General features: G+C 42.5%; 1 protein-coding gene across 1 annotated transcript in view; it reads right to left on the reverse strand.

Moving 5' to 3' along the window:
- The window catches only part of SCARF2 (scavenger receptor class F member 2), a 206,310-nt gene extending 181,736 nt beyond the window's left edge, over positions 1-24,574 (reverse strand). The window contains exon 1 of the mRNA XM_083146958.1: positions 23,938-24,574. Coding sequence (XP_083003084.1) covers positions 23,938-24,161 — 224 coding nt within the window. The 5' untranslated portion in view covers positions 24,162-24,574. The remainder of the gene's footprint in view (positions 1-23,937) is intronic.
- Between the last annotated feature and the right edge of the window lie 3,313 nt (positions 24,575-27,887).

Genomic DNA, 27,887 nt, shown 5'->3' on the forward strand with positions numbered 1-27,887 from the left:
TATCTATTGTTCTTACCTCCCCAATTTTTGCAGGACTTAGGGACTGTACTGCTGTCCTGCCCATGGGTAGCAGTATTCCAAGATGGGAGGTGAGGGCAGTTGGAAAGCCCAGTCACTCATTGTTCTTCTCAGAGCAGTGGCAAATAGATGTTGTGCGCATACACGCAGTATCTATTCATGGGAGACAGGCTGGAGGAATTGCAGCAGCTCACAGAGCGCACTGCTAGGCATACTTCAATAGTAAGGAAAATGGGGGAACGACATTCCCTTGAGGTCACACCCCATTCTCAATTGGCCAGCAGTCACCTCTGCAAGAGTCTTCTAGCACCGCCTGATGCATAGGTACACAGTTAGGGAACCACTGCTAGAATCAAGAGAAATATCACAAGAGCGTATCTCAGTGCACTATTAATTTTCCCTCTTTTTGCATATCTACAGAAACGAATAATAATTCCTTCAGTAGTAACAAAAACCTATTAGAAAAAATACTGTAGATGGATTTGTGGGAACCTGTTTTGTGTGCCTTTGGTAAACATAATCTATTTAAGTTGGGTGTGTTAAATAATAGTATACTGTACAGAGATTATTTCAGGAAAAATACACCAACATATGAGAACCACCTAAAGAATGTTACTAAAACCTTAGCACCTACAAAATTGTCCTTATTCTGCAATACACCGTGCAGCATGTTATTCATCAGCCTGTTACACCTAAACCTTTTGGTCATCAACATAACTCCCTAGCGCATGGTTGTCATGTCTGTAAGCAATGCTTCCTCAGAAATTATGTCAAATACCATGAACAGTGTTGCATGATGCAGAGCAGACTCAGTGACAGAAATCACGTGTGCATACTTCTCAGCGCTATTAAAGTTGATACAAACCACTTGTAGTTAAGATGTGTAATTAACATCCTGGGCAATGTAGTTTGTAAAGTCAACCTAATGTAATTCTGCCACAATACTAATTTTTAAGGCTATATCCACCTGCAAATATATCATACTTGGCTACTTTTGAAAACTGGTTTCAGGGAGATTATAGTTGGTAATAGAATTTAGCAAAGCGCCCCATTGAGGGGGTTTGTCATGCTCCTCCCAAAGGGCGTGTCTAGTTACATATATAGAGAGATTGTGAAAAGAGATTGTGAACGTGGCACCTAGAAGTGTGGGTGTGTACAGCTACATCTGAGAGGAATCTTTTAAAATGACATATCCAAAAGTAGATGAGCCCCAAAGCAGTTAGTAAGAGATACTATACTTGCTACAGTACTGGGAAATGGTGCTGATGATTCAATGTAAATGTATCTATCTCTCATTCCATTTTTTCTCCAAAAATGTACAAGTGTAATGAGGGCTAGGTGGTGACATGAGGGAGATTGCTGGACTAATTAGAGAGAGAGGGAAATTGCTGCTATTTCAGGGAATCTCCTGCAGAATGCAGGAGGGTAGGCACCTATGAAATATATGAAATATATATTTTAGCCACCAAGCCCTGCTTTAGAGCAGAGATTCATGCAGCTAAACTGGATCCTTTCCTTGCCTCAAAAGAAGAAATAACCATTGCTATTATCATTTGCACAATAACTATATCCAGTCAGCACCCGTGTCAGAAATGAACATAGGGGGTTGTTCTGGTTCACTCCTGGGAAATTCCTTCTCAAATGGACAAAACCATGTGCACTGCAGGGGGGCAGATGTAAAATGTGCAGAGAGAATTAGAGTTGGGTAAGTTATTTTGTTTCTGTGCAGGGAAAATACTGACTGCTTTACTTTCACACTGCAATATAGATCTGTAAAAAGTAAAACCCCACTCAAATCTAACTCTCTCTGCACAAGTAACATCTACCCCACCTGCACTGCACATGGTTTTATTCATTTGAGAATGAATTTGCCAGAGGGAGTGAACCAAAATAACTCCCATAGTGCAGTTTACTATACTTTTACAGTGGTGTCAACGGTGTAAGAGAGGACCAGGCAGTATGGATGGTATAATGGCTAATATTACTGCCTCCCAGCACCGTGGTCATGTGTTTGATGCCCAACGTGGACCTACCTGTGTTTGTAAATATATGTGGATTTCCTCTGGGTACCTCATTTTCCCTCCAAAACATAACCCCAGTACATATGTGTGTGCATTTACGTGTTTAGGGCAGACTAGATGGGCCAAGTGCTTCTTAGCTGCCATCAAATAACAACAGTGGTCTCTGGCATGGGTCATACACAATTCTGCTTATTAAGAAAATCCATACAGATCTACTCTAAAATTTTCCCCTCCATACTTCACTAGCTGGTGATGGGGTTGGTTCAAAGAATCCCATTATATAGGCCCCTCCATCTCCTAGTGGATCTGATATTCTTAACATTATGCTCCCCATCCTGCCTACTTCACTATGAAGTGGATATAATGATGGAAGTCCACCTACTACTGAGCAGTAATAATGCATAATTCCCAGTCTTCATCAGAGATGTCCCTAAAATCAGCCTCCCAGGAAAGTATAATAGGACACCCCAGGTTTCAGCTCTGAATACAATATTTAAATCATTTTACATTGAACGTGTTTTAATGGGAGAGTGGACCAGTAGGGGTACGTTTCCCAAAATGAGTTTCCAAAATAAATCTCGCTTGAAAGCATTGATATGAATAACACAAATAAATGAGCAAAATATGAATCGTTTTTCGCCACATGCAATGCATAAGCAATGATTTAAAGAACATCTTGCTTGGTCATACAGTACAAAAAAGTTCTACAATTACTGAAATACACTAGTTCTTAATGTTTCAAGCTCTAGTAACAAATGTAGACATCAGATAATATGGCCAATAACCTTTAAAAATCAACTAATGTATTAAAGTGTAACTGCACTAACTGTAATAGCACAGTCTAAGTTAAAGTGTAATTGCTATGCATAGTTAAAGCACCTGCTGTCATGTGGGCTGATAATGATGTGCTACCAACATTATTTGGCCATTCTGAGCCAATGTGCTGAAAGCTGTCAAACTTCCTGCAATGTGTTAAGGTTACAGCAGGGCCACTGAGACCTTGGGGCTTGGGCGAGTACAGGTACTGGTGCCCGGGCAGCAATGCCACCTCATTGTATACATACTGTATGTAATATGTGTGCATGTAGTTATGATATCACGGGGGGCATGGTTACAGTGGTCTGGGCCCACCTAATGTGCTTGCACTGCCCAAAATTGTTATCGATCCCGCAATACTTTTGTTTGGCTTGATTATACACATGACAGGAGGTCAATTCCAGACATTTACTACCTTCTAAGAAGACAATCAATGAATTTATATGATATATATAGATAGACTCATTATACAATGGGCTGTATTCAAATGTCATATTTCACCAGATTTCCCATCTAAAGCAATGGGAAATTGTGGGGCAATATGCAATTGATTTTGTTTTGTGCTGATCGTGCTCATTAAGGGTTGGGTTTAGCCGCACATAGCCCCATAACCCGGCCAAGCTAATGGGTGCGTCGTGCAAAGTCCCGTTTAAGCGCTGAAACTGGGGACTTTTTGCAGATTTCAGCTCGCCACACCCAGTGAATGCAAGCTGAAAAGCAGTCACCGCCAGCTGGATACCCCCGAACGGAACTACATTTGAATAGCTCTGTTGGGTACCCACTAGTGGCTGCCGGTGGGGTAAGCATTTCATAGCGGCCCAGTGTGTATATATCAGCAACATCCAGTTATTCAAATTTCTAAATCACATGTGTGGAAATTCCAAGAGTTTTGGAAATGTTGTTAGTAAATCTAGATAGGCTTCATTAGCAGGGAAAGGACACATGGCCTCGATAGCTGACAGTAGTTGCTTATATGCTATTCTCCTGAGAGTGAAGTTAAGTTTTCATTCACGTGATCATGGAAAAAAATAGAGAATTACGTTCTAACAATACAAGCGGATCCAGGAAGAAAATGTTCCAAGCTGAACATGAATATTGATGTATGCGCAGCCAGGCTGGGCTGTCAGCTACAATTATTGTGCAGCTCCAGTGAGGCCCAGAGAGAATAGGAGGGTTCACAGGAAATCCGACGTACAACTCAATGTAAAATGTTTACATTTCAGAAACCTTCTCCTGACTCTCAGGCTTTACATTGTGAGCAGTTAAATATGTGCTAAAGTAATACAAAACACTGAGAGAACCGATGCCTTATTTATATATACCGCAAAGAAGATGATTTTATTCTGTGTGCCATAACAAATTCTTCTATTTTATACAATCCATCCTAACCATTAAACTGCTTGTCAAAGGACATGTTGATATTAAATAGAAAGGTCATTAGTGCTACCATATATCACTGACTCCAACTTCTGTGATATCATTAGCTACAGCCATATCATAGCTACAGCCATAAAACATAATATTGTGCCACATATGATATTATCCAACACAACATAAATGGCAAAGACAGAAAAATGACTAAGCCACAGACACAATATCCTTTACCCACATCCACCAGTATATCGTTATAGAACTTTTCATGTTACATTATATTATAAAATTGGTTGGTTTATTTAATATTAAAGAGCCATTAATACCCAAGCTTATTAACTCCGCCATCTCCCATCTCCCTGGATGCTGCTAAATGTAGCTCTGTTGTTTATCCAACTTGGCAACTGAACCTAAGCTGTGAAAAAGGCTTGGCCATCGACCATTTATAATTACAAACCATTAATGGTTTAATGCCAGAATCAGATAGTTTTGCCAACAATGGCGAAGAACCAATGGTTCTCCACCATCAATGGTACAGATCCCCCACAATGCACCCCTCTCCAGTTGGTTACTAGCCCTGCCCACAATGCACCCCTGAACTTACTGTATCACATCGATCGCTATTCCTACTGTGGAATGAGTAGTGGGTGATGAGCAGCAGGGACATTCTGCGGGGTGCACACATATACAACTGTCAATACTGAAAGAACATCTTTTAATTGTATAGTTGTGTATGCAGTGCCCATACAGGATAGTAAGCTGATAAATGGCTTATAATGCTCATGCAATTACGATGATAGAACAGTCTAATCCTGTGTAGTGTTTCATATATAAAGGTTTGAAAATCCAATCCATAGAAGCATGTATACATACATAGAATTCACAACAGTATTTGTTTGTGTGTGTGTGTGTGTGTGTGTGTGTGTGTGTGTGTGTACAGAGACACAAGCAGGACAATCTGGGGACACACATGTGTGTACCCACTCTAAGGACCTTATTCTAGTTCACTCTTAGAGGCAAATTCCTTCTTAGCTGGAGAAATCCATGTGCACTGCAGGTGGGGCAGATGCAACATGTACAGAGAAAATTAGATTTGGGTGGGGGTTTTCTTCAAAGTGAGATCTATATTGCAGAGTCAAAATAAAACAGTCAGTATTTTCCCTGCACAGAAACAAAATAACTCACCCAAAACTAAATCTCTCTGCACATGTTACATCTGCCCCCCCTGCAGTGCACATGGTTTTGTCCAGCTAAGAATGAATTTGCCTCTAATAGTGAACTAGAATAAGGCCCTAAGGGCCTTATTCTAGTTCACTCTTTCTGACAAAATTCTTCTGAGATGGACAAAACCATGTGCACTGCAGGGGGGCAGATGTAAAATGTGCAGAGAGAATTAGATTTGGGTGAGTTATTTTGTTTCTGTGCAGGGTAAATACTGGCTATTTTATTTTTACACTGCAATATAGATCTCACTTTGAAGTAAAACCCCACCCAAATCTAATTCTCTCTGCACAAGTAACATCTGCCCCACCTGCAGCGCACATGGTTTTGTCCATCTAAGAAGGATTTTGTCAGAAAGAGTGAACTAGAATAAGGCCCTAAGAGAGAAAGCAGGCCTATCAACCATCCTGATTTTGGCTGGACATTTCAGCTTTTTGGACACTGTCCTGCACCCCACCTTTTTGGTGTGAAAGGTTGGGAGGTGTCTCTCTCTTACCTGCTGTTAACCCCACATCTAAACAACCTGCTGTTAACCACACATCTTAACAGAGAGAGGGTTTGGGGGTAGACCACCAGCTCAAAAGCACTGGGCATACTCCCAGCATAAAGAAAAACATTGGCATTATGTGCCACCATGCCCCCTAGCCACAACACCATGACACCATATCCATACTTCCCAAATGTTTGGTGAGTGGACCTATATGCACTCAGTTTCCTCGCCATGCAGCGGGCCCTTTACACCTATGACGATGGGTGGGTGTGTCCATGCAGTTGCCCTCCCCATGGCACCACGTGACATGTCCATCTTTCTTGCAATGTGCAACATGGATTTAATTTCCCTATTCAGGGCTGTCTGCAGCTTTAACTAATGAGCAGAATACGTGGAATTATATACTTACAAAAATTTGTTCTATCAGACTGCTAGTTAGAGCTGCAAACATGGCGGAATGAGGTTATATTTATAAGCTTTACTCTCTCTCCTAGATATGTGTCTATTGTAGCAGTAATAACAGAGATCTCTACTCTTGCCAAGAGTGTGTACAGTGGATAGATGAGAATAGCATCTGCAGCCCATGTCACCCAGGGACCGACTTGCTAAAATCTGTTTTCTTGAAACTATACCAGATATCTATAAGATTCCTGAAAGCATGACAAAAATAAAAAAAATAGCAATTTCTTTCACAAATGTACATAACCTCCCTCCTACAGCTCTGTGAGAAACACTACAGAAAACAATGTGATGACACAGACACTTCAATAAGTAAGGAATCAAGACCTTAAGCTTGGCTGGCTCACTGCTCATCCTTAATGTCTGTCTTGCTGTTAATACATTTTATATATCAACATACTTTGCTGGGTGAATTCCAAGTGTTCCCCGATAGAACCTTGTGCACATGAATAAAAAAACAAGCTGGTGGCACTCTGGACAGTGAAGAAAAATAGACAGATTCATGGATGGATTGTCAAAGTTTCTGCGCCTTTATTGCGTTTTTTTCAAGCCTGATACAAGCTAAAATAGAACTCAACATTCTTAAATAGCGTTCCCCATGAGCGTCTACTGATCATAGGGTCATGCTTTCAGCAATGGCCGGCATCCCCAGCATGACATGACTTCAGTAGCTTACAATAAAATATTCACACCCACACTTGCATAATAAACAATTACATATACAAATTACAGCGATATCATAACACACATAAAAATACACATAGGATACACATAAAATTATAAGACATAAACCAATTAACAGTGAAGCTACATATCATACATACATTAAACTTCCTAATGTAAGATAGGAAGGACCACCGTTTAACAGATACACAAAACTCCAAACGTAACTGTTTCCCACCGAACATTTCAAGCTCAATGTAAATAGTATTCACTGAAAGCACTTGTGCTTCCAACCTTATCAGAAGCCTAGATCACTGCCTCTAATAAGAGGAGGACATGGTCTATGATTCTGAGAGAGGACAAATTGTGTTTGGCCAGAGCGAAATACTGTGCTACCACAGTTGCTCACTGGTACCAACCTGCAATCAGGGCCTGATCAAGCAGTAGGCTGAAGATCCTTCGGACTGGAGTGGCGAGGGGTAGCTGGTTCTATTTCAGATTCCATCTAGACAGCATGGAATCTGCAAAAATGGCCTCCCAAAAATGTCCACGGCTTCTAGGAGACAGACGCTCGAGTGCTGGGTCATACGCTCTTTGAAAGAACAACCTGGCCAGCAACTGGTAATTCCTAGCTGTTGACTTAGAAAATAATGAAGTTACAACCAAAAAATGTACTTTCAAAGCATCCATAGTATCTGTAAATATTACAGGGCTATCAGTTGCTTTATGCATTTCAAGAAGATTTTGAAATTTATCCGATGTATCCCCCCCCCCCCCCCATACAATAAACAGATTGTCTATGTGACAAAATAATTTTTATATTTTATTTGCTATTGTAGGTTCAGCAAAAATTATGTCATTTTCAGTGGCGAACATAAATGTATTGGCGCATGATGAGACCACAAATGACCCCATCGTATAGCCAGCTACAGTAGCTGTAAGTAGTAGCCACCATCATGAAAAAAAAATATTTCTGGTTAACACCAACTCCAACAAAGTCAACAAAAATTCTGAACATTGACCTTTATAATGAAAGGTATTAGTAAGAAATACTCTGACTTCCTGTAGCCCTAAAGCATGTGGTATGCATGTGTACAATTGAACCACATCAACAGAACAAAGAACAGCAGTCATCATGTACTGTACAGATGGAGCACCTCTTATCTTTGCCAGGGCTGGCGGTCGGATCACCAACCGCCAGCCCCCACCTGCACGCGCATCCTCTTCAACTGGAGCTCCCCCTGGGTCTCCCCCGCCTTGTCATCAGTTCCCGATGCCGTCTCCCACCTCCACACTCTCCCCCCCTAACCCTGCCCATGTCCCTAAAGGGGAGAAGGGCAGGGTTCGCATCCCAGCTGGGTAACTGGGACGCGCAGTCAGATGGAGCGTCATCTCACCAGTGGGGGCATTCTGGTGAGCCCCAGTGCTGGCTGAGAGGCGCTCCATATGTATATCAGGCAATGCCGACCAAGATGTGGAAGGTGCACACATAAAAAAGTGATTTTCAAGTCACTTACATATGCGTGCACGCTTGGACGGAAATGGGCGGGCAGCTGACATCCGGTGATGTCAGACACCCGCCCCCCCGCACACGCCTCACGGCCTCATTACCATGAGAATGCTGGGCATTCCATATGGTGGTGAGGCAGGCCGGCGCCCTCCGCTCCCCACCCGCTATGTTGGGTGCGTGCACCCGACAAACAGTTCGCCGTGGGTGCACGCATCTTGCATCTGCACATGCGCAGAAACGCGTCTGCACATGCGCAGATGAACACCATCGCACAGGGATGCGAATCAATGTGAATAATCCCCATAGTCAGGTATATGAGTAACCAAACATACCAAACAGGTAATAATGATCAGCTGATAATGGTTACTAGAAGTGGTAGCCCTCAGTCAAATAAAGATACTGCGGTTTTCTTTGCTATCCCTATGTCTCATACACACACAGAGACACAGAGACACACACACATATAATACACATCCCAAATTGCATATAACAGTATAATCTGGTGTATTTACAGCTTTTACCCATTCACCTTAATGGCATGGTGTGGAAAAGTGAAAAGATATATCTCAGCAGATTAGCTTTAGACACACCTATAGAATCGCCATAAGGTTGCCACACTTTTGTGGATTTGTAAATATGGTACAAGCACTTTTGGGCAAGTTCCACTTTTGGCCAGCCGTGTGAAGGGGGAGAATTGGGCTTCTGTTGCTGGCATTGAAATGGCTAATCTACCACCTTCGCACCTACCTGCATTCCTCCATAATACATTTCAGTGTATACCTCTTATATAGGTTCCGTAAAGGGGTTATACACTTACCCCGGAACCCATTGTTAATCAAACTTGCTGAACACATAGCAAATATCAACACACCCCAGGAGCACAAGCTTGCATTGTGGTTCTCGTCCTGGATCACTTAATCCAGCAATACTTCTGCAATAGACCTCTATGAAGGGCTATGGATGCAGAATTATTAAATGAAAAATAAACCATGGTCCGTCAACACTACCTTCTTCAACTGAGAAACAAGTCTGGAGGAGGTAGTCCCATATCTATATGTATAGAGCAGGATTAAAGCTAAAAGACAAAATCTCTAAAAGTTCTTTAAGGCCAGAGGCACTGTATTATACCTAACTCAAATGCCCAACATTGACATTTGGGTACTTGTGAGTTATCCGGGCTGCCGATTTCTAAATCGGGTCGGATCGGGCACATCGCATCGCATGCGACCATCGGATGCGATGCGATGACCCGATTTTTCCATAGGAATCAATGTTAAAATGGACTGAGTCCATTTTAACATGGAATTCAATGGGAAAAAGGGGTCCTTTTCATACCCCTACTATCCAAGTGGGCATGGAGTTGGATATAAACCTGTGGCGAGCGTAGCGAGCCACCGAGCCCGAAGCGTGGCGAGCGTAGCGAGCCCCGCGAGGGGACACAGAATACCGTCCCCTCGCGGGGCTCGCTTCGCTCGCCACGCTTCGGGCTCGGTGGCTCGCTACGCTCGCCACAGGTTTATATCCAACTCCATGCCCACTTGGATAGTAGGGGTATAAAAAGGACCCCTTTTTCCCATTGAATTCCATGTTAAAATGGACTCAGTCCATTTTAACATTGATTCCTATGGAAAAATCGGGTCATCGCATCCGATGGTCGCATGCGATGCAATGCGATGCGATATCGCATCGCATCGCATCTGATTGTATGCCTTAACTTAAGGCATACAATCAAAAAATCGGCAGCCCAGATAACTCACAAGTACCGACATTTGTGTTACATTTAATTTATAAAGATAATATTGATAATTAATATTGATAATTATTGTGCAGGCAAGGCAATGTAGACTATCATAAGTTAGACAAAATCGCTTAGTCAAAATCTTCAGTGTATCTTGCCAAAATCGCTTAGTCAAAATAACCCATTAGCCAATATCTCACTGTGTGTACGGGGTTTTGGGCAATATTTGTGTAAAGTATAATAATATAAACATTGGACCTATGACTTTTCTCTTAATAGATTACAGAATGTTAATCATGTAAGTGTTGGAACCAATCTACTCTCCTCTAATGCTAGGCATACATGCTACAATATCAATGCATCAGCCATATAACTGCTTCAGGTATGTGAGCGTCCGTTCCGGTAATGTTGATCGGCCGGACATGGCAGTCCCTCTGATTGTACCTGTGTATGCCCACCGTAAGTGGAAGCCAGAGAATACTGTATGTGTAACATCTCCTCAGCACCAATAAAACTGTGCAATATAAACCTTAGTGCAACATAGATACCGGTTACATCTTTCTAGATTTGCACTGTCAAACATTAATGATAAATGTCAGAAAACTAGATCATAAATTCTGGGTTTCTTTTTTAACCAATCTATTTGTATTCTAATTATACAATAAACAGTAAAAGTGCATATGTAAAATGTATAGTTATTGCAGAGTAAGCAGGAATGTAAATCCTTCGGGACCACAAACAATGTATATAAAAGTAATGCAACATTACACTGTGACAGCTGTTTGGATTACACTGTAAGTACAATTGAATAAACATGTCTAGAAATATTCCAAAATAATCCTTCTGGCATGCCTTATTTAGCACTGTATCCCATAGATAGTGCTAGAAAGAAATACCTGAAGTAATATCACTCATATTTCATCCAGATACAATGCGGATGTTAGATTTATTGTCAAGGTTTTCAAATGCTTAGAATGTTATATCTTATTGGGGAAGTGGTAGGTCCAAACCTCTGCCCCCAGACTCCAGTGACTCTCAAAAGAAGTGTCCAATGACTCTCAAAAGAAGTCTCCAATGACTCTCAAAAGAAGTTAACATTATTAAGATCCAAATTACTACAATTCGGCCCCAGCCAAGATGGCCAGGGTTTGCGCATGTGCGAACCCCGGCAGCGAACGGCTTTGGCTAGTTGGAGGGAGGGTCAGGGGTGTGTAGGGGGCAGCAGCAGTGGAACGCCCAGCATTTTTTTGGAGCCCCAATAAAACACTGGGTGTTCCCCTGGGAACGCAGGTGGGCCAATACCTTCTCGGAGCAAGCAGTTGACGTTACATGACATCAGCACCCGTTCCCCCTTCGATCGACTCTGACAGAAATAATATGACTTTTATGATGGAAGGGAATGCTAATGATTTCTTTCCCCTTCAGCGACATCCGAGGGGATGTGTTCACATACACATCCCCTCGCATGGCCCCGAGGATATTCAGGGGGCGAGGGAAGGGCGAACGTTCGGTCGGGCAGCATTTATGGGCTCGATAGGCAGCAAACGACCGCTGCTTAGCACGCCAACCAGAATTATAAAGAACTCTGAATAGTACTAAATATTTTATACGCTAGAAAAATCATTGTTGCATTCTCAATACATCTTAATTCTACACCACAACAGGCCTACCACATTTGTAATAAGTCCTACTATGCAAACGTACATACTGTAGTGTCTCATTAAAATGAAACTGACAAAATAGGACATTGCTGTTTATGACATCATTGGCCGTTGGAGTCACACAATAAGGAAAGCATTTCAAAGAAGCTGCTATAAAATCTACATACACTTTAAAAATGAACAGGAAACTGATCTTGAGACTGGGAACAATTCCACTAATTGCAGTCCAGCAATGCTGCTTAATGTGTGCACACAATGAAAAGCTTTATATTTTGATTACAAAAATGTTTCTGCTAAATATTCAGATAATAGCAGCCCAGTTTATCTACACATCTTCTTAATATGACTGTAAAGACAGAGTATTTTCATTAGGATCATATTAATAAGAATACATATCCTTTTCAAACTATTTTCATTTCAGAACAGTAGAAATACTATGAAATTGCTATTTTGCAACCGATGGCGGATTCTGTCACAGTGTATAGGCATTGCCACTGCACACAAACTTGTCTCTGGGGACAGCCTCAAATGATGAAAAGTGGGTTTGGTCAGAAAGGCCACACCCCTGACCTGAGAGGCCATGCCCATTTGTATGACCCACCCTGGGTGTCACCGCAGGTCGGGATGCCGCTGTTTGTAGCCATCAACCCCGTAATGAAACATTGATTTCAAAGATCATGTGATTTGGCCCAAAGTAGTCAGAGAGTTTTGAATAAAAAAAATATATATATTTTTTTAATGATGTGAATTCCAACAGTTATTACAACTTTTACATTGAGACTTTCTATCTTATAATGGGGTAATGGCAGTGAAGGAGGAAGCAGCGGGTTGGTGTGATCGCTCCCCTTGCACATCATGCATGGGGAAAGAGGACTGACTGACTGCTTCTGCCTCTCTCACAGCACACAGTCAATCCTTTCTCCTCCTTCCCAAAGTCTCACTGCAGCTTGGGGTGTAGTAGGACCCAGGCCCTCTCTGGGTCCCTCCAACAAGCCCAGGTGTGGGTAAAGAGTACCTGTCCCTCCCTCTCGGTGCCACTGCCTGCATAATCTGCAGTGGTCGGGAGGAGAGAGTGATCATCACTTCGCAGACCTGTGCAGCATGGGTTTTTTCGCTTCACATTTTTTGTGGTTTGGTTATGTCGACACACCTCCACAGTTAACCTTGGTGAGAGATAAAGTACAGGCAAATCAGCTCATAACTGAAAATGTACAGGCTTATTTAAAAAAAAAAAATGACAATGAAAAATGGTTGGTTGGTACTTTACCTCTCTTCACTTTATCTCTCTCATGATATGATAAACTTAGCATGTTAGTTGCATCACAGATGCTGTAAAAAGCCACTCACAGTGTACTAGAGACACTAGGCTAGTAGGCTGTGCCTACAACCACATAGGCATTTGTTTTCTACATGTACAAGGAAAATCCATGGCTGCATGCATCAGAGCCTTTTTCACAGAGATTCAAATTCAGATACAGTATATTTACTAAAGACCGATTTTGACTGATTACAATCAATATTAATTGATGTTGGGCTACCAGGTCTAAAACACATATTTACTAACAGATGCATGTTTATATTCATTTTTAAATGAGTAAATATGACCAAAATCTACCTTTAGTAATTATTCCACAGTCTCTTACAGGTGTGGATCAGTTGGTCACCAGCAAGTTGTTAGACAGTTATTAGGTCGACATGTGTCTAGGTCAACATGTGTCTAGGTCGACATGCAAGAAGGTCGACAGGGTCATTAGGTTGACATGGGGGTTTTCACTGTTTTTTTATCCGAATGTCAACACAGTCAACATGGACACAGGTTAAAGTGCATCGCATCCATAACCGATGCCTCGCTACGCTCAGCACACTATTTAATTCTCCCACCACGCCCTAGTGGATGGAAGGGCATGCAATGCCTCCTTTCGACACATGTCGGCTCAAAAAACAGGCGGTAGTTCTGCCTCTGATACACAACATTTAACATAATGAAATCTTTACAACATAAAGAGTTTCTGCGTACCTAAATGTAATACAGTTCCCTGCTTCCCCTGACCACACATCACTGGTTGTAGCACACAAATACAGCAGATCTGTGTTGCCTGTGTGACAGATTGTTGTTGCTGGCAATGTGATACATAGTCCAACAAGATAATGTCAGCATTTTATGTTATTCTATAATTATAACTAGAGCAGCAACATTGTTACAGAAAAGGTATCAATCCAAGCAATACAACCATTCTACAGGAGCCAAGGACCATGTCCAGGATAACATTATTCTGACTACACATTATGTAAGCAGAGTTTATTTTAGCTCCTAGCCGTGTTGATGGAAAATGGTTCCAAAATGAAAATACTGCACAACATGAGTGTTCCACCACTTTAACTGAAGATAGGATGTGATAAACAGCAATCAGTCAGTAGTTCAGCCTGTTTCTAATTATGAAAATTGCCACAGTAATGAAGTGCAACATTAACCCTTTTGGTCACGGATCAAATAAAAATTTTCAACAATTAAATTATACACTAGATGATGTGCCTGATTTTACCCAGGAACATTTTACCTCTTTTGACTCCCTTCGGAGTCGAATTTAGAAAAATCCCTGCTTAGTGGGTGACTGAAAATTAGGTACTTGTTTCCTAGCACAGCGCCCATCGCATCGTATACCTTAACACTTAATATGGTATACAATGGTATGCGATGCGTCGCGATATTGTACGATAAAATATCGCATCGTATGCCATACAATGGCATACGATGCGATGGTATATGATTTTTAATTGTACAAGCACCCTGATGGGTCCTTACAATGTAATGTTAAATGGCCCCCCATTGTTAACGCCACCCCCACGATCAACGCCAATCCGAAGCGTGGCGAGTGCAGCGAGCCCTACGAGGGGATGCGGAATACATGTAAAGTAATACGCCTGCGCTCACCACCCTTCGGGCTCGGTGGCTCGCTGCGCTCGCCACACTATCTTGAATCAACTCCGCGCCGACGTGGATAGTGGGGGTATGAAAAGGTCGGAGTACTGTACCGCCGCCCCTCGCGGGCTCGCTGCGCTCGCCACGCTTCAGGTTTGCGCTGATAGTGGGGGTGGCGTGGGGGTGCATTTAACATTGTAAGCACCCATCAGGGTGCTTGTACAATTAAAAAATGCATTGCATCGCATGCATCGTATGAGGCTATATGGCATGCGATGCGATCAGATGCCCAACGATGGACATCGGGGGCGCCGTGCTAGGAAACAAGTACCAAAAATTATTGTCACAGTTTCCCCACCAACCAGCTGGTCACATGTTCCAGGTCATCCAGCAGGTAAACAGGGAGAGTTCACCAACTGTCACATATCCCAGAACACAATAGTAATATATTTTAAATGGCAGACAGATGTTTTGCCACATAACTCTGAAACAAAGCAACCAAATACAACAGCATATGTTTCTGCAAATCTATGATTGGAGACCAATGGCATCATAGAAGAATGTCACTCATAAACATTGTCTGAGTATTTTTATGAAATTGGTCTTTTCAGGACAGGAACTGGTTGGCGACCATGTGATGCACATAACTGCCATGACTTGTGGGTGTGTCATTGGAATGTGTATGTGTATGTGTACTGTATGTGCGATTATGAGTCACATGCACAGCGGGTGGAAGCTTATTTCTGGTGGACCTTTGTACCTAGTATGGGACTGTTGCAATTGCAGATAATAATGATGGCCTGTGGGCATAAAAGCTGCTGATCTGTTAAAAAAGGGGGCAGCACAATTACCACTTGTAGGCGCATGGATCCTCACATTATCTGTAGAGAATTGGGCATTAGCATAGCGTAGTAAATCTGGTTGCCTGTAAATAGACTTTCTGTCTGACACAGATTCATTGGCTTAGTAGTTATATATTCCAAGTACAATTCTACATGCATAAACTGTATATAACAATATTCAAAATCTCAGTATTATGTAAAGCAGTAATATGGCAGGGAGAGGGTAGTATTCGAGCCGCTGTACCAGAAGGAGTCCTTGGTAAAATCATGGCTGATAGGAAATATTTTTGGGGACCCCATTGCTACCAATTATAAATAGACTCCTTGGTTCAGGGTTTCCCAAACTCCCCTATTACCGTCCAGCTTTTCAAGGTTTCCATGCTTGACCATAGGTGACTAAGATTAGTACCTATTAGTTTCATTCATATGGACTCAAGCATGGATATCTTTCAAACCTGGACTGTAATTATGGAGTTTGGGAAATTCTGCTTGGTCTATTAAAATTAAGTAGCCTTGAACAGCATTAAGGGCCCGATTCGACACCTCGTGAGCAGGTAAACGCCGCCCCGCCACCCTACAGAATGAACACCTTGACACACATGATAATATGCTAATAAATCTCAAATCCTAAAACCTGGCCAAATCCTCTCAGTGCAGTTTCAATATTTAATTTTTGGATGTAAGAAAAGTAAGTCTATATTATTACCAAATAGACTTCAAAGAGTAAAAAAATAGAAATGATAATGTAATGGCATATAACATATTCAACACTTTGGAGACGTGCAAGTGAAGCTCCAACTTTTCTGCGTGATACATAAAGCCTCACTGATACTCCTGGTTACTGAAGTCTGTAAAGGTGACCTTGCATTTTATTACAGAACATCTCAGTGGCGTATATTTTATTTCTGCTCACCTGATCTGCATAAAAAGGAGCACAACTTTCACACTGAAAAGTCATCTCTGATGCAGGAAGAAATTATTTTTGTCACACGACACATGGAGACAGGAAAATTGCACCCAATTGCTTACCTATCATATTCATGTTATATACTATAACAGATCAGATGGAAACTTTGTGTCACCTGATGTTAACATTAATACAAATAAAATAAAATACCCTCTATTCAGCAAAAAAAAAAAAAAAAGCAAACAGATTTGTGTATGAAATATATATGAGGCAATAAATTTGCTATTGCAAATTACACACAGGTCGCAGAAATTCAAAGTGACATCCACTATACTAGATGTTCATGTAAAGAAGGTGGTAAGGGATTTCAGTGTGTGTGTGAATTTGTGCATTACTATTGTTATGTGGTCATTAGATCGACAGTCAATAGACTGAACACTATTGGTCAACACATGAAAAAGGTCGACATGCATTATGTAAACATGGTCAATATTTCTAAACGTTTGTATCATAGCTATAAGTTCAACACAAGCAAAAAGTTGTCAGAAAAATATTCAACGTGGAAAAAGGTCAACATGAGTATTTCATGAATTGTTTTGTTAAAACCGACTTGTTCTTACGTCACCATTCCAGTGGGCATATGTTAGTGTCTGAAGGGGACACGGAAAACCTGTTGACATAGGCACCAAAAAAATACCTCATGTTAACCCTTTCCTGTGTTGACCTTTTGACCTTAATGCATGTCAACCTTTTTGCTTTGTCAACAATTTGTCAACTTTTTGCCTGTTGACCAACAGTGGTTATTGACTGTCAGCCTAGACACTGTTGACCAAATGGTCCACACCCATTACTATTGGGCTTTAATGAAGATGACCACATGCTGTATAATCTGTATGTTTTATAGAGGATAGATAGCACTTCTACCTTAACTGTCCTGATTTCAAAGGGACAGTCCTGCTTTATAGCTGTCCCATTTGTGGGCCCCCGTGTCCTGACCAGGAGGAGTGTATCCATTTTTCACCTGGGCACAATGGATTTCCACCAAACAAATGGCAATAGCAGGCAGGCATCACTGATGTATTGGACCTAGTCAGGTGCAGCCACATCCCATACGGCCAAATTGGGGCTCATGCCAATTTGCAGCATACATCACTGGTTATGGCAGAAATGTAATATGCAAAAATGCTTGTGCCTGTGAAGAAAAATGATACTATTACATACATATTCACATCTGATACATGCACCTCTTTTTGCTTGGAGAAACGCAATCGAATTATGTAAACCATGTATGTACAGTACTGGCATGACTGCAATGCAGATACACCTGCTAATGCTGTGTCATTTGTGGGCACACGGGGACTGGGGCAAAAACCTGATAATGATGATGACAAAAATTACAATGATGATTGTAATTGTAATGATTGTAGGCATTGACCAACCACATCTGATTGATTGATTGATTGATTGATTACAGATTGAAAACTAAGTATTAAAGGTAACAAATGAAATGCTAGACTGATATAGAGCATTACATACTTGTTTTGTCCTTATGCCCAGGTTTGTTCGAGATACTGTGACTGAGCCACAGGATATATGTTGTGGCCCCATAACTACACTTAATGGCAGCACTTTCAAAATGAGGTCATGGGTACTTGTGAGTTATCTGGGCGTCCGATTTTGGTACTAGATCGCATGCGATATCGCATGCGATATCGCATGCGATTTGCGATTTGCATGCGATTTGCATAAGATTTGCTATTCATTTCATTACCCCACTATCCCCAAAGTGTGTCTATCAACGTGAACCCGAAGCGTGGCGAGCGCAGCGAGCCCGCGAGGGGCGGCGGTACGCGTCCTCCGACCTTTTCATGCCCTACTATCCACTAGGGCGTGGAGTGAGAATAGAATAGTGTGGCGAGCGCAGCGAGCCACCGAGCCCGAAGCGTGGCGAGCGCAGCGAGCCCCGCGAGGGGACGCGGACACCTTCACAGGTATCCGCGTGCCCTTGCGGGCTTCACAGGTGTCCGCGTCCCCTCGCGGGGCTCGCTGCGCTCGCCACGCTTCGGGCTCGGTGGCTCGCTGCGCTCGCCACACTATTCTATTCTCACTCCACGCCCTAGTGGATAGTAGGGCATGAAAAGGTCGGAGGACGCGTACCGCCGCCCCTCGCGGGCTCGCTGCGCTCGCCACGCTTCGGGTTCACGTTGATAGACACACTTTGGGGATAGTGGGGTAATGAAATGAATAGCAAATCTTATGCAAATCGCATGCTAAATCGCATGCAAATCGCAAATCGCATGCGATATCGCATGCAAATCGTAAGTACCAAAATCGGACGCCCAGATAACTCACAAGTACCAGGTCATGTATCCTCCTCATACAGCAAACAGTGGGAATGAAACAAATGAAACGTTCATATTTTATTGTTAGTGATTCTAACCCATTTGTTGACAGAACTGAAATATGGTTTGTCTCTAGTGACCCAGATATAGTATTATTATAAGATATATTACTACTATTATTAGCACAATGCCCCTAGTCAAAAACATATATGCATACAAAATATATCCAAATACGGCATTTTTACTGTGATACAAATCTAATTTATTTTATCTAAACCGCGTAATATAGCATTTGCAATAAACAACATGCTCACGGCACTATTTGGCCCAATACAGACATGCATAATGGATTTACAGAGATACTGCTTTGTATGTTTTCTTTTACCTGCTGTTTAACAGAGTTTAATTGTACAGTTGTCCTGGCACATAGGATAGCATATTACTAAGTACCTCCTCCCCCTAGCTAACCCCTTTTTGGGAACTACATGCATCTCTTTCTCAGTAATTATATATCAATTAAATATCTTTAAAAGGCAACAGTGATGGTGTGGATGTAAGTAGGACACCAATCACAAACCAAATTTCCTATGGTTTTACACCAAGACTACCAGTAACAGAGGAGAGCCTTAAAAATAGCCGTATTTGTGACCCCTAACGGGAGAGGACATTAGTAAAATATCCCATTAATTATCTGTCTGTTATTGATACTATTCGCAAAAAGTTAATAACTTATTCATGGCGCATGGACAAGAAGTTCACCTGTCATTGGAGCCAAAATGAAGTTATTTTCTAAAAAAAAAAAATAAAATAACAGGTCCCAAGGAATACAAGAGCCCACTGGAAAGCGAACAGTCTATTTTTACAATGCCCATACATGTCTCTAAGTAACTGCACAGAATTGTCTAGTTCCATCCTCAAATGGTTCCATTAAACCCTACTTAACACACTCTGATATCAGGCTTTAACACGTGAAAGATCTTCTGACAATCAGAGGTAATTGATTCCTTGTGAACAGTGCGCCTGGAGAACCAGGAAAGCTGCTCTTATAATATCACTAACACATAGCTATGCTGGGTGGATCAGAAGTCTGCCCCGACTCTGACCCACGTCCAGCACTTTCACATTATAACCATGTCGCCCGGGCGGGGGGACTGAGAGAATTAAAAAAAAAACATACATTCTTGATAAAAACAAAAGTTAAGCTTAGTAACAACTACTTGGCTGAGACCACAGTAGAACATGGATTTGACTTTAGCCAAGGATTTGAGATGGTACTGGTTGGTGACTTTTGATTACTTATACTTATACTGTTTACTTTGATACTTTATTGTTGATTACTTATATTCTATTTGAAGCGGTCATTATTTTTAGTTAAGGACAATCTTGAAATAAAATGTATTCATTCACAATTATTTATATAGCTTACAAATATTACACTGAGTTTATGGAGAATATTTGGTCAGTCCATACCCCAGTGTAGCTTACAAACTATTTTACCTAGCGCATACACACAGCAATATACACAGACTCCCATGTTTCGGTTCTAATTCATCAGTGCATTTTGGTTTTCACAAAACCATCATCAAGTGTTTTGGTTAATCAATAAAAAAAAAATCAATAAAAATAGTATTACCATTGATAAAAAATCTATTTAAAAAAAGCTAAAATCATGACAATTTTCAGTTAAAATTTTTAATCCAAATTCCGAACCGCGGGAATATTCGAACTGGGACTTGTTTTGGATCTCCTCGGGAGATCCGCATCAGATTTCGGTTTGGTTCGGAGCCATAAAATTCCAGTGGATTTGGATTTCTAGAGAATCAAACCACACTTCTTTAATATACGCTAGGGTTTTTGGCCTAAAACAATTAACCTACAATTTTAATTTAGATTGTGGAAGGAAACCAGAGTGCCTGGAGGAAACTCATGCAATCAAACCAGTGACCTTTGTGCTGTGAGGCAGCATGCTAACAATTCTGCACTGTGCTTCCCCAAATTAACCTTAGAAGTCATGTTTTTTAGAGTTCAATGTCCATGTTTAATACATAAACTGTTTAGTGAAGAAAGCTTCGATCTTGCTTCTTAAATTCCAAAATAAAACAAGTCTCATTCACAATAGTAAACACACAAATGTAGCAATGTTTAAGGTGCAATACCTAGGAGTAATTCTCAAATAATATAATTAGTTACACCAACTGGCAGGACCCAAGTTAATATAGGAAGGACCCAAGATTTAAATAGTTCAGCCCCTGCACGCAGTTTCAGTTCAATGGTATAATAGCCACTGATTCATGTAAGCATTGCAGAAATAAGCTACAGCTTATTGGACACCAGGAGCAGCTGGGGAGGTGTCTTATGGGAATTTTAGAATGGGTGGAATTCGTCTCCACACTCTCCATTTCAAATTTAACAAGCCTGTTACATTTCCCCATATAGTATATATATTTGTGTGGCAAAATCTGACCGAGTTCTCCGTTGTTTTCGTCCAAGCCTGTGTATGGCCAACTAAAGAGAAAATAGTCTAAAAACTGCCTAACAAGTCCTGAAAGGACACACGACTGTACTAAAGAAACACATCCACATTAGTATTGCCTGAATTAAATTTCACTTAAATAAATTTTACGGTGCAATATTTCTGATACACTTCCTGTCGAGGTTTTAAAAATTCAAGTTGTTACAATATAAGGAAAACGTAGCAAAGCATTCTTTACACAAGAAATCCCCTGAGAAAGTTCTCTTCTACATACAAAAGCATCACACTGCCTCCTTACAATAGTTCTACTGTTAAACATCATGCCTGGTGTATAGACTCAAATGTTAGCAATATTTTACATAGAGGCTACAATTTACGTATCTGCACAGAGTGTCTAGAAACCTACTCTTGTTTGCACAGTTCTAGAATCGGAGTAGTGGGCAGCTTTAGTCCACAAAATCTAGATTTTTAGATGTGTATAATGATTTAGAATTTAGATATTTAGGGCAGTACGGATGACGTAGTGGTTTACATTACTGCCTCACAGCATTGAGGTCATGAGTTCAATTCTCACAAACTGACTTTGTGGAGTTTGTATATTCTCCCTATACTTTCACAGGTTTTCACACAAAATCCAAACATATACTAGTAGGTTCACTGGCTTCCACCAAAAATCAACCCTAACTTTGTGTAAGTGTCTGTGTGTGTACATGGGAAAACTTTTTATTTTTTTGCAGGCTTGGGCGTGGGGGAGGAATCATTCGATGATTGTCTTGTCAACCAGCGAATGATTTCTTCAGCGTTCGCAGATCTGAGACACCTCTATGGTCTCTTAGACCTGCGAGCACCCTGTGCGGAAAGCAGATGGGCAGCTGACATCTGCTGATGGCAGCTGACCCCCCCCCCCCCCGCACGCGCATCATTGGGGAATTACCATGGGGACGGCCAGCGTTGTCATGGTAAAGCCCATAAAATGCTGGGCATTCCCATAGACAAATTCCCCGGCCCACCGCCCCATGCCCCTCCATGCCCCCACCCAGACTTCTGTGTGCGAGCACTGTGGGCGCTCGCACACAGCAGCTGCACATGCGCATAAAAACCTATGCACATGCGCAGTTGTGAACAATAGGTCCCTTGTGCGAACGCGCAGGGGGACGACTGAATTAGAATAACCCCCAGAGAGAGAGAGTGTCGGATTGGGCAATAAAGTGCAGTGGTAAGGGCTAATGTTTATGGGTGTGGCCAGCTGGCCAGGTCACAGTCTTGGTGATTGTCCCACGGGCAGCAGTGTCCCGCGGTCGAGGCAGCAATTGTGAGTCTTCATGTCAGTCATTGCTCTTTGGTGAATAGACACTGTTCGCATATGCACAACATCTATTTAGGGGGACATAGAATGCTGGCCATGCCCCCATAGCGGTGATAATGGTGGCGCATTCTCATGGAAAGTACTGCGATCATAGGACACACCCCCTGACCATGAGGCCACTTGCAGCTGCTGGAGAGTTTGGAGGTTAATAAAGTTAACAACAGCTATAGTTCTGTGCAATATGAGGCAACATGTATAATAATGTATATCTCAAATTCTGTCTGGAAACTTATCTATCTATCTATCTATCTATCTATATATATATATATATATATATATATATAAAGTCTTGTGTGAAACATTATTGCAAGCATCTTCCTTACCAATAGTTACACTGAATGTCAGCCAGCTTTGTATAGGCTGTTGCTCTGGTACAGATGCTGCTCCCACAGTCTGGTCCTTCTTATCTTATCAGGACCAATAGGAAAGTAAAGTTTTTATGGCTGACAAGACTTGCAGCTGCTAATTGCAGAATGTGTGTCACTCACTCACGTTAAACGACCTCAAACAGAGATAAATCGGACAAAATCGTATCTGGAAAACACATTCTACCAGTGTAGTTATACCCTACATGCTCTAATTGCAATATCCAAATACAATCTATACTGAGATATGATGTATTTTCATGTAATTGTTATTAAAACAGGAATATAAGTCATAGAAACGGAAAGCACTGGGACTTTGAAAACTCTGGTGCATGAAGCTCCGTCAGTCAGTCAGTGATACAGCCCCGTGTGAGTGTGTCACTCACTCTCCATCACACTGAGCTATACATCACAGCAGCACACAGCAAGGACTCACACTGGAGCTCTGCCATTCAATAGCCTGGGACGTTTCTTCAAGTCCAACACAAGGAGCCAATCAATAATCAGTTCTGCATCCCCGAGGCTCCTCCTTTTGGACATTTCCCAATACAGAATGAACTTTGTCACTAAATTGCCTTTGGGTCTTCTTTTCCTTCATTTGCATAATAGGTTATATTCATAGCAATGCTGGAGAGGCTAACGAGCACATAACTACTCATGCATACATTACTATAGGCACAAGTATAGCAACTAAACCAAGAACACATCCTTCCATACATTATATACCCGCAATGGACACGGTGTGCAGCCTTACCCTTGGGATTTGCAGACATTCCTTCCTCTAGGATTGAGGTCCTGGCCACTTCCATAGGTCACACAGCAGAGCATTAACATCACCACCCAGAAGACGTGAGAGCAGGGTGTCACTGTCCCCATGAGTTTGGGACTCAGAAGAGTACATATCCCCCCCACTCCTCTGAGCTGTCCTGTTTTCCTCATCCCCATCCGACCCAGAGAAGCCGATTGCTCACTCTCCATCCCTAGCACCCTCCTCACAGATATCAGCACTAGAACAAGCAGAAGAAAGTTTCAGAGTCCCCCACAGGCAGCCAGGGGGACATATAGGAACATCTCAGCCGCAGGGGAAGGGGGCATAAAAGGCTCCAAACTTGGAAAGAGGCAGAGAAAGACTCCACTAGTGTTCAATCCACGAGGTCTCATCACACACCAACTTCATCCTCCCAGATGGTTTGTCCAGCGAGCGGGGGAGAGGAGACGGAGTGTGCATGGGCAGCCCCCTGGCTGGGTCTCTGTCACCCCCGGGAAGCTCAGGCACAGGAGGAGGAATAAAGTAACGTGATGTTATTGTGTAGCAGCAGCAGCAGCAGCTCCCAGCAGTTTGTGCGGGCGGAAATGGAGCTCAGTTACTCTGACTGCCAGGCAGCTTGAAATGATTTTACTGCAGGAGTGGCAGAAGGAAATTCCAGATTTGCTACCCCGATCCTCTTAGGAGGTGGGGCAAAGTGGCCATGTCCCACCCAACCTTATACACTGTGGGCAACCCAGCCGGGCTTTAACCACATTCATTTTATTTGTTGGTCAGAAATTGTATATTTATCTTCTCATGCTTCCAAGAGGCAAATGTGCTGTACAAATACAGCATGTGCTAGAAATGGACAATGTGGGAACACAACAGGTATTAAAACTTTTATTGAAACTTTTTTTTCTCTTGCCACTTACAGTGAGTGTTTATTTCTGGGGTTCTTATATGAGGTATGGGTCATAGGGTGGACGCTATGAAGCTTGACATACATTTGGTGACAATGACAATGGGGAGGACGCCAGTCAAAAAGTCAGCACGAGTTTTTCATGTTTTTTTATCCTGAATGTCGACATGGACGCCGTTTCAGAGCACCACGTCCCCTCGCTGAAAAACACATGTCAACCTTTTGACTGTCAACCTTCTCATTGTCGACCTACCGAACCTGTCGACCTTAGCCATGTCAACCTAATCCATGTGTCGACCTAATCCCTGTCAACCTTTACATAGGCATTTCTACATCTTTTGTGGTTCAGGATATAGGGGGACATTTACCAAAATGGATTCGTAGAAAAAAGGTGTATTCGTAGGGAGAAATACACCTTTTTTTTACGAATTTGTATTTTCGGGATTTACAATCCCAAAAATACAACAATTCGTAGTCCTAAAGATGGGACATTCGTATTTGTATTTACAAATACGAATGTCTACACCATCGATAGGATACGACAGAAATCACCATTCAAAAGAATGGTGGTTTCTGATTTACTAAGCAGCCGTACTGATAATACGGCTGCTAAGTGGTGTAAAACACCCACGCAAATACGACAGGAAAATAGAACACCATTTTCCTGTTCTTATTGCGTTTTAGCCTGCACGGATCAGTCAGATCCGTGCAGGCTGCAAGGTGTAAAAAAATAGAAAAATTAAATAAATAAATAAAAAAACGGCGTGGGGTCCCCCCCCACAGCCGAAACCAGCACCAGGCTGACAGAGCCTGGAGCCGGTAATTAAAAATCAGGGAACCCGACAAATAGGGGTTCCCTGATTTTTAACAACCAGCCCCAGGCTCCTGCTCTGGGGCTGGTTCCCAAAATACGGGGGACAAAATGACTAGGGGTCCCCCGTATTTTAAGAACCAGCCCCAGGCAAAACCAGCCAGCAGGGTAATGCCACAGCCGGGGGGAGACTTTTTATGCAAGTCCCCCCGGCCAAAGCATTAACCCTACCGACCAGTCAGCCTGGCCAGGGGCCCTGGGGGAGTGGGGACCCCCCCAATAAAGGGGTCCCCCCCCTCCAGGACTTACCTGACCAGGCTGAAGCCTGGTGCTGTCCTCGATGCCCCTGGGCAGTGGGCATCGAGCTGATAGCGGTGTAAAAATAGAACAAACGATTGTTTTTTACTGTGGCACTACAAGTGCCAGCAAGCCTCCCCAGCAAGCTGGGACTTGGAGAACCACAAGTCCCAGCCTGCTGGGCATTAAAGGGCCCGCTGGGTCTTGTAGTGCCACAGTAAAAAAAATAGTTAAATAAAACACACTGACACCCATTTTAAATAAAAGTTTAATACACACATTACACACATACTGATACTTACCTATCTTGATCCCGTTGGTAGGTCGCTGGCTCCGGTGTCGGCGGCTCCGTGTCGGCGGCTCCGAGGTCGGCGTCCTGTCCGAGGATAATCCATGTTGGACCTGTGGAAGGAAATCCAACTCACCCAGGTCCTCCATGGATGATCTTCTTTCTTCATCTGTCGACATCCAGGACTTCCAGCAGCTGCCGGCATCTCCCGCGAAGCTCCCCGGCTTTCAGAGCCGGAGAGATCCTTCCTCTTCGGCGTCAGGGCTCAGAATGAATTCTGGCCAATCAGGAGCCGCCTAGCGGCCAATCAGGAAAGACCTTTCCTGATTGGCCGCTAGGCGGCTAGGCGGCTCCTGATTGGCCATTTTTTTTTAATTTTTTTTTACACCTTGCAGCCTGCACGGATCTGACTGATCCGTGCAGACTGCCTACAAATAATTTATATTCGGCTGCTAATACGAATTCCTACGACATCGGAGGGTTACAAAGCAGTCGTATATGACTGCTTTGTAAATCCCCCTCCGGAACACGACTTTGCATACGACTAAAACAGTCGTATGCAGTCGTAGGGAAAATACTAATACGAAAAACTAGGTTTTTCATATTAGTAAATTTCCCCCATAATATCACTAGAACAGGTTAAACTGAATATGTTTATTTTAGTTCAAATTCTATTTTTACTATATAAGTGAAAAAAACAAACAAACTGGGAAGCGGCTTTAATCCAATAGTGTGCGCATCATTAGGTGAACTGGACAGTCACTAGGTCGACCGCTACTGGTTGACAGTGAAAAAGGTGGGCACAGGAAAAATGTTGGCACAGGAAAAATGTCTAATTACTGACAACCTGTTGACCAGATATCAATCCAATACTGGTTATTTACAAAGGTGCAAACTGCTGTTTTGTGAAATCATTGATCCAAGTTGCAGCAATTGGCAGTCAGTGCATATGCTGTGGTTTCCAGTGCCAAGCTGCATGAGCTTAGCTACATGTCGCAAGAATGCATCTCACTTGTGTTATGCTGAATGTGCAAAAGAGATGCACTATTGGCTCATATACCAGTGCTGTCCCTAATGCCATCACTCGGCTTTCTCATTTCAGAGGACTTGTAATTTAGTATATATACGGATGGCGTAGTGGTTAGCATTACTGCCTCAGCATTGAGGTCATGAGTTCAATTCTCACAAACTGACTTTGTGGAGTTTGTACATTCTCCCTATACTTTCACAGGTTTTCACACAAAATCCAAACATATACCAGTAGGTTCACTGGCTTCCACCAAAAATTAACCCTAACTTTGTTTAAGTGTCTGTGCGTGTACATGGGAAAACTAGATGGGCCAAGTGGTTCTTTTTTTTTGCAGCCTTGGGTGCGGGGGAGAAATCATTCAATGGTTGTCAACCAGCGAATGATTTCCTCAGTGTTCGCAGATGGTGTCTTAGACCTGCGAGCACCCTGTGAAGCAGATGGGCAGTTGACATCCGCTGATGTCAGCTGACCCCCCCCCCCCCCCCCCCCGCGCGCATCATTGGGGAATTACCATGGGGACGGCCAGCGTTGTCATGGTAAAGCCCATAAAATGCTGGGCATTCCAATAGGCAAATTCCCCGGCCTGCCGCCCCATGCCCCTCCATGCCCC

The sequence above is a fragment of the Crinia signifera genome, chromosome 1, assembly GCF_055691185.1.
Source record: "Crinia signifera chromosome 1, ASM5569118v1, whole genome shotgun sequence".
Taxonomy (NCBI): Eukaryota; Metazoa; Chordata; class Amphibia; order Anura; family Myobatrachidae; genus Crinia; species Crinia signifera.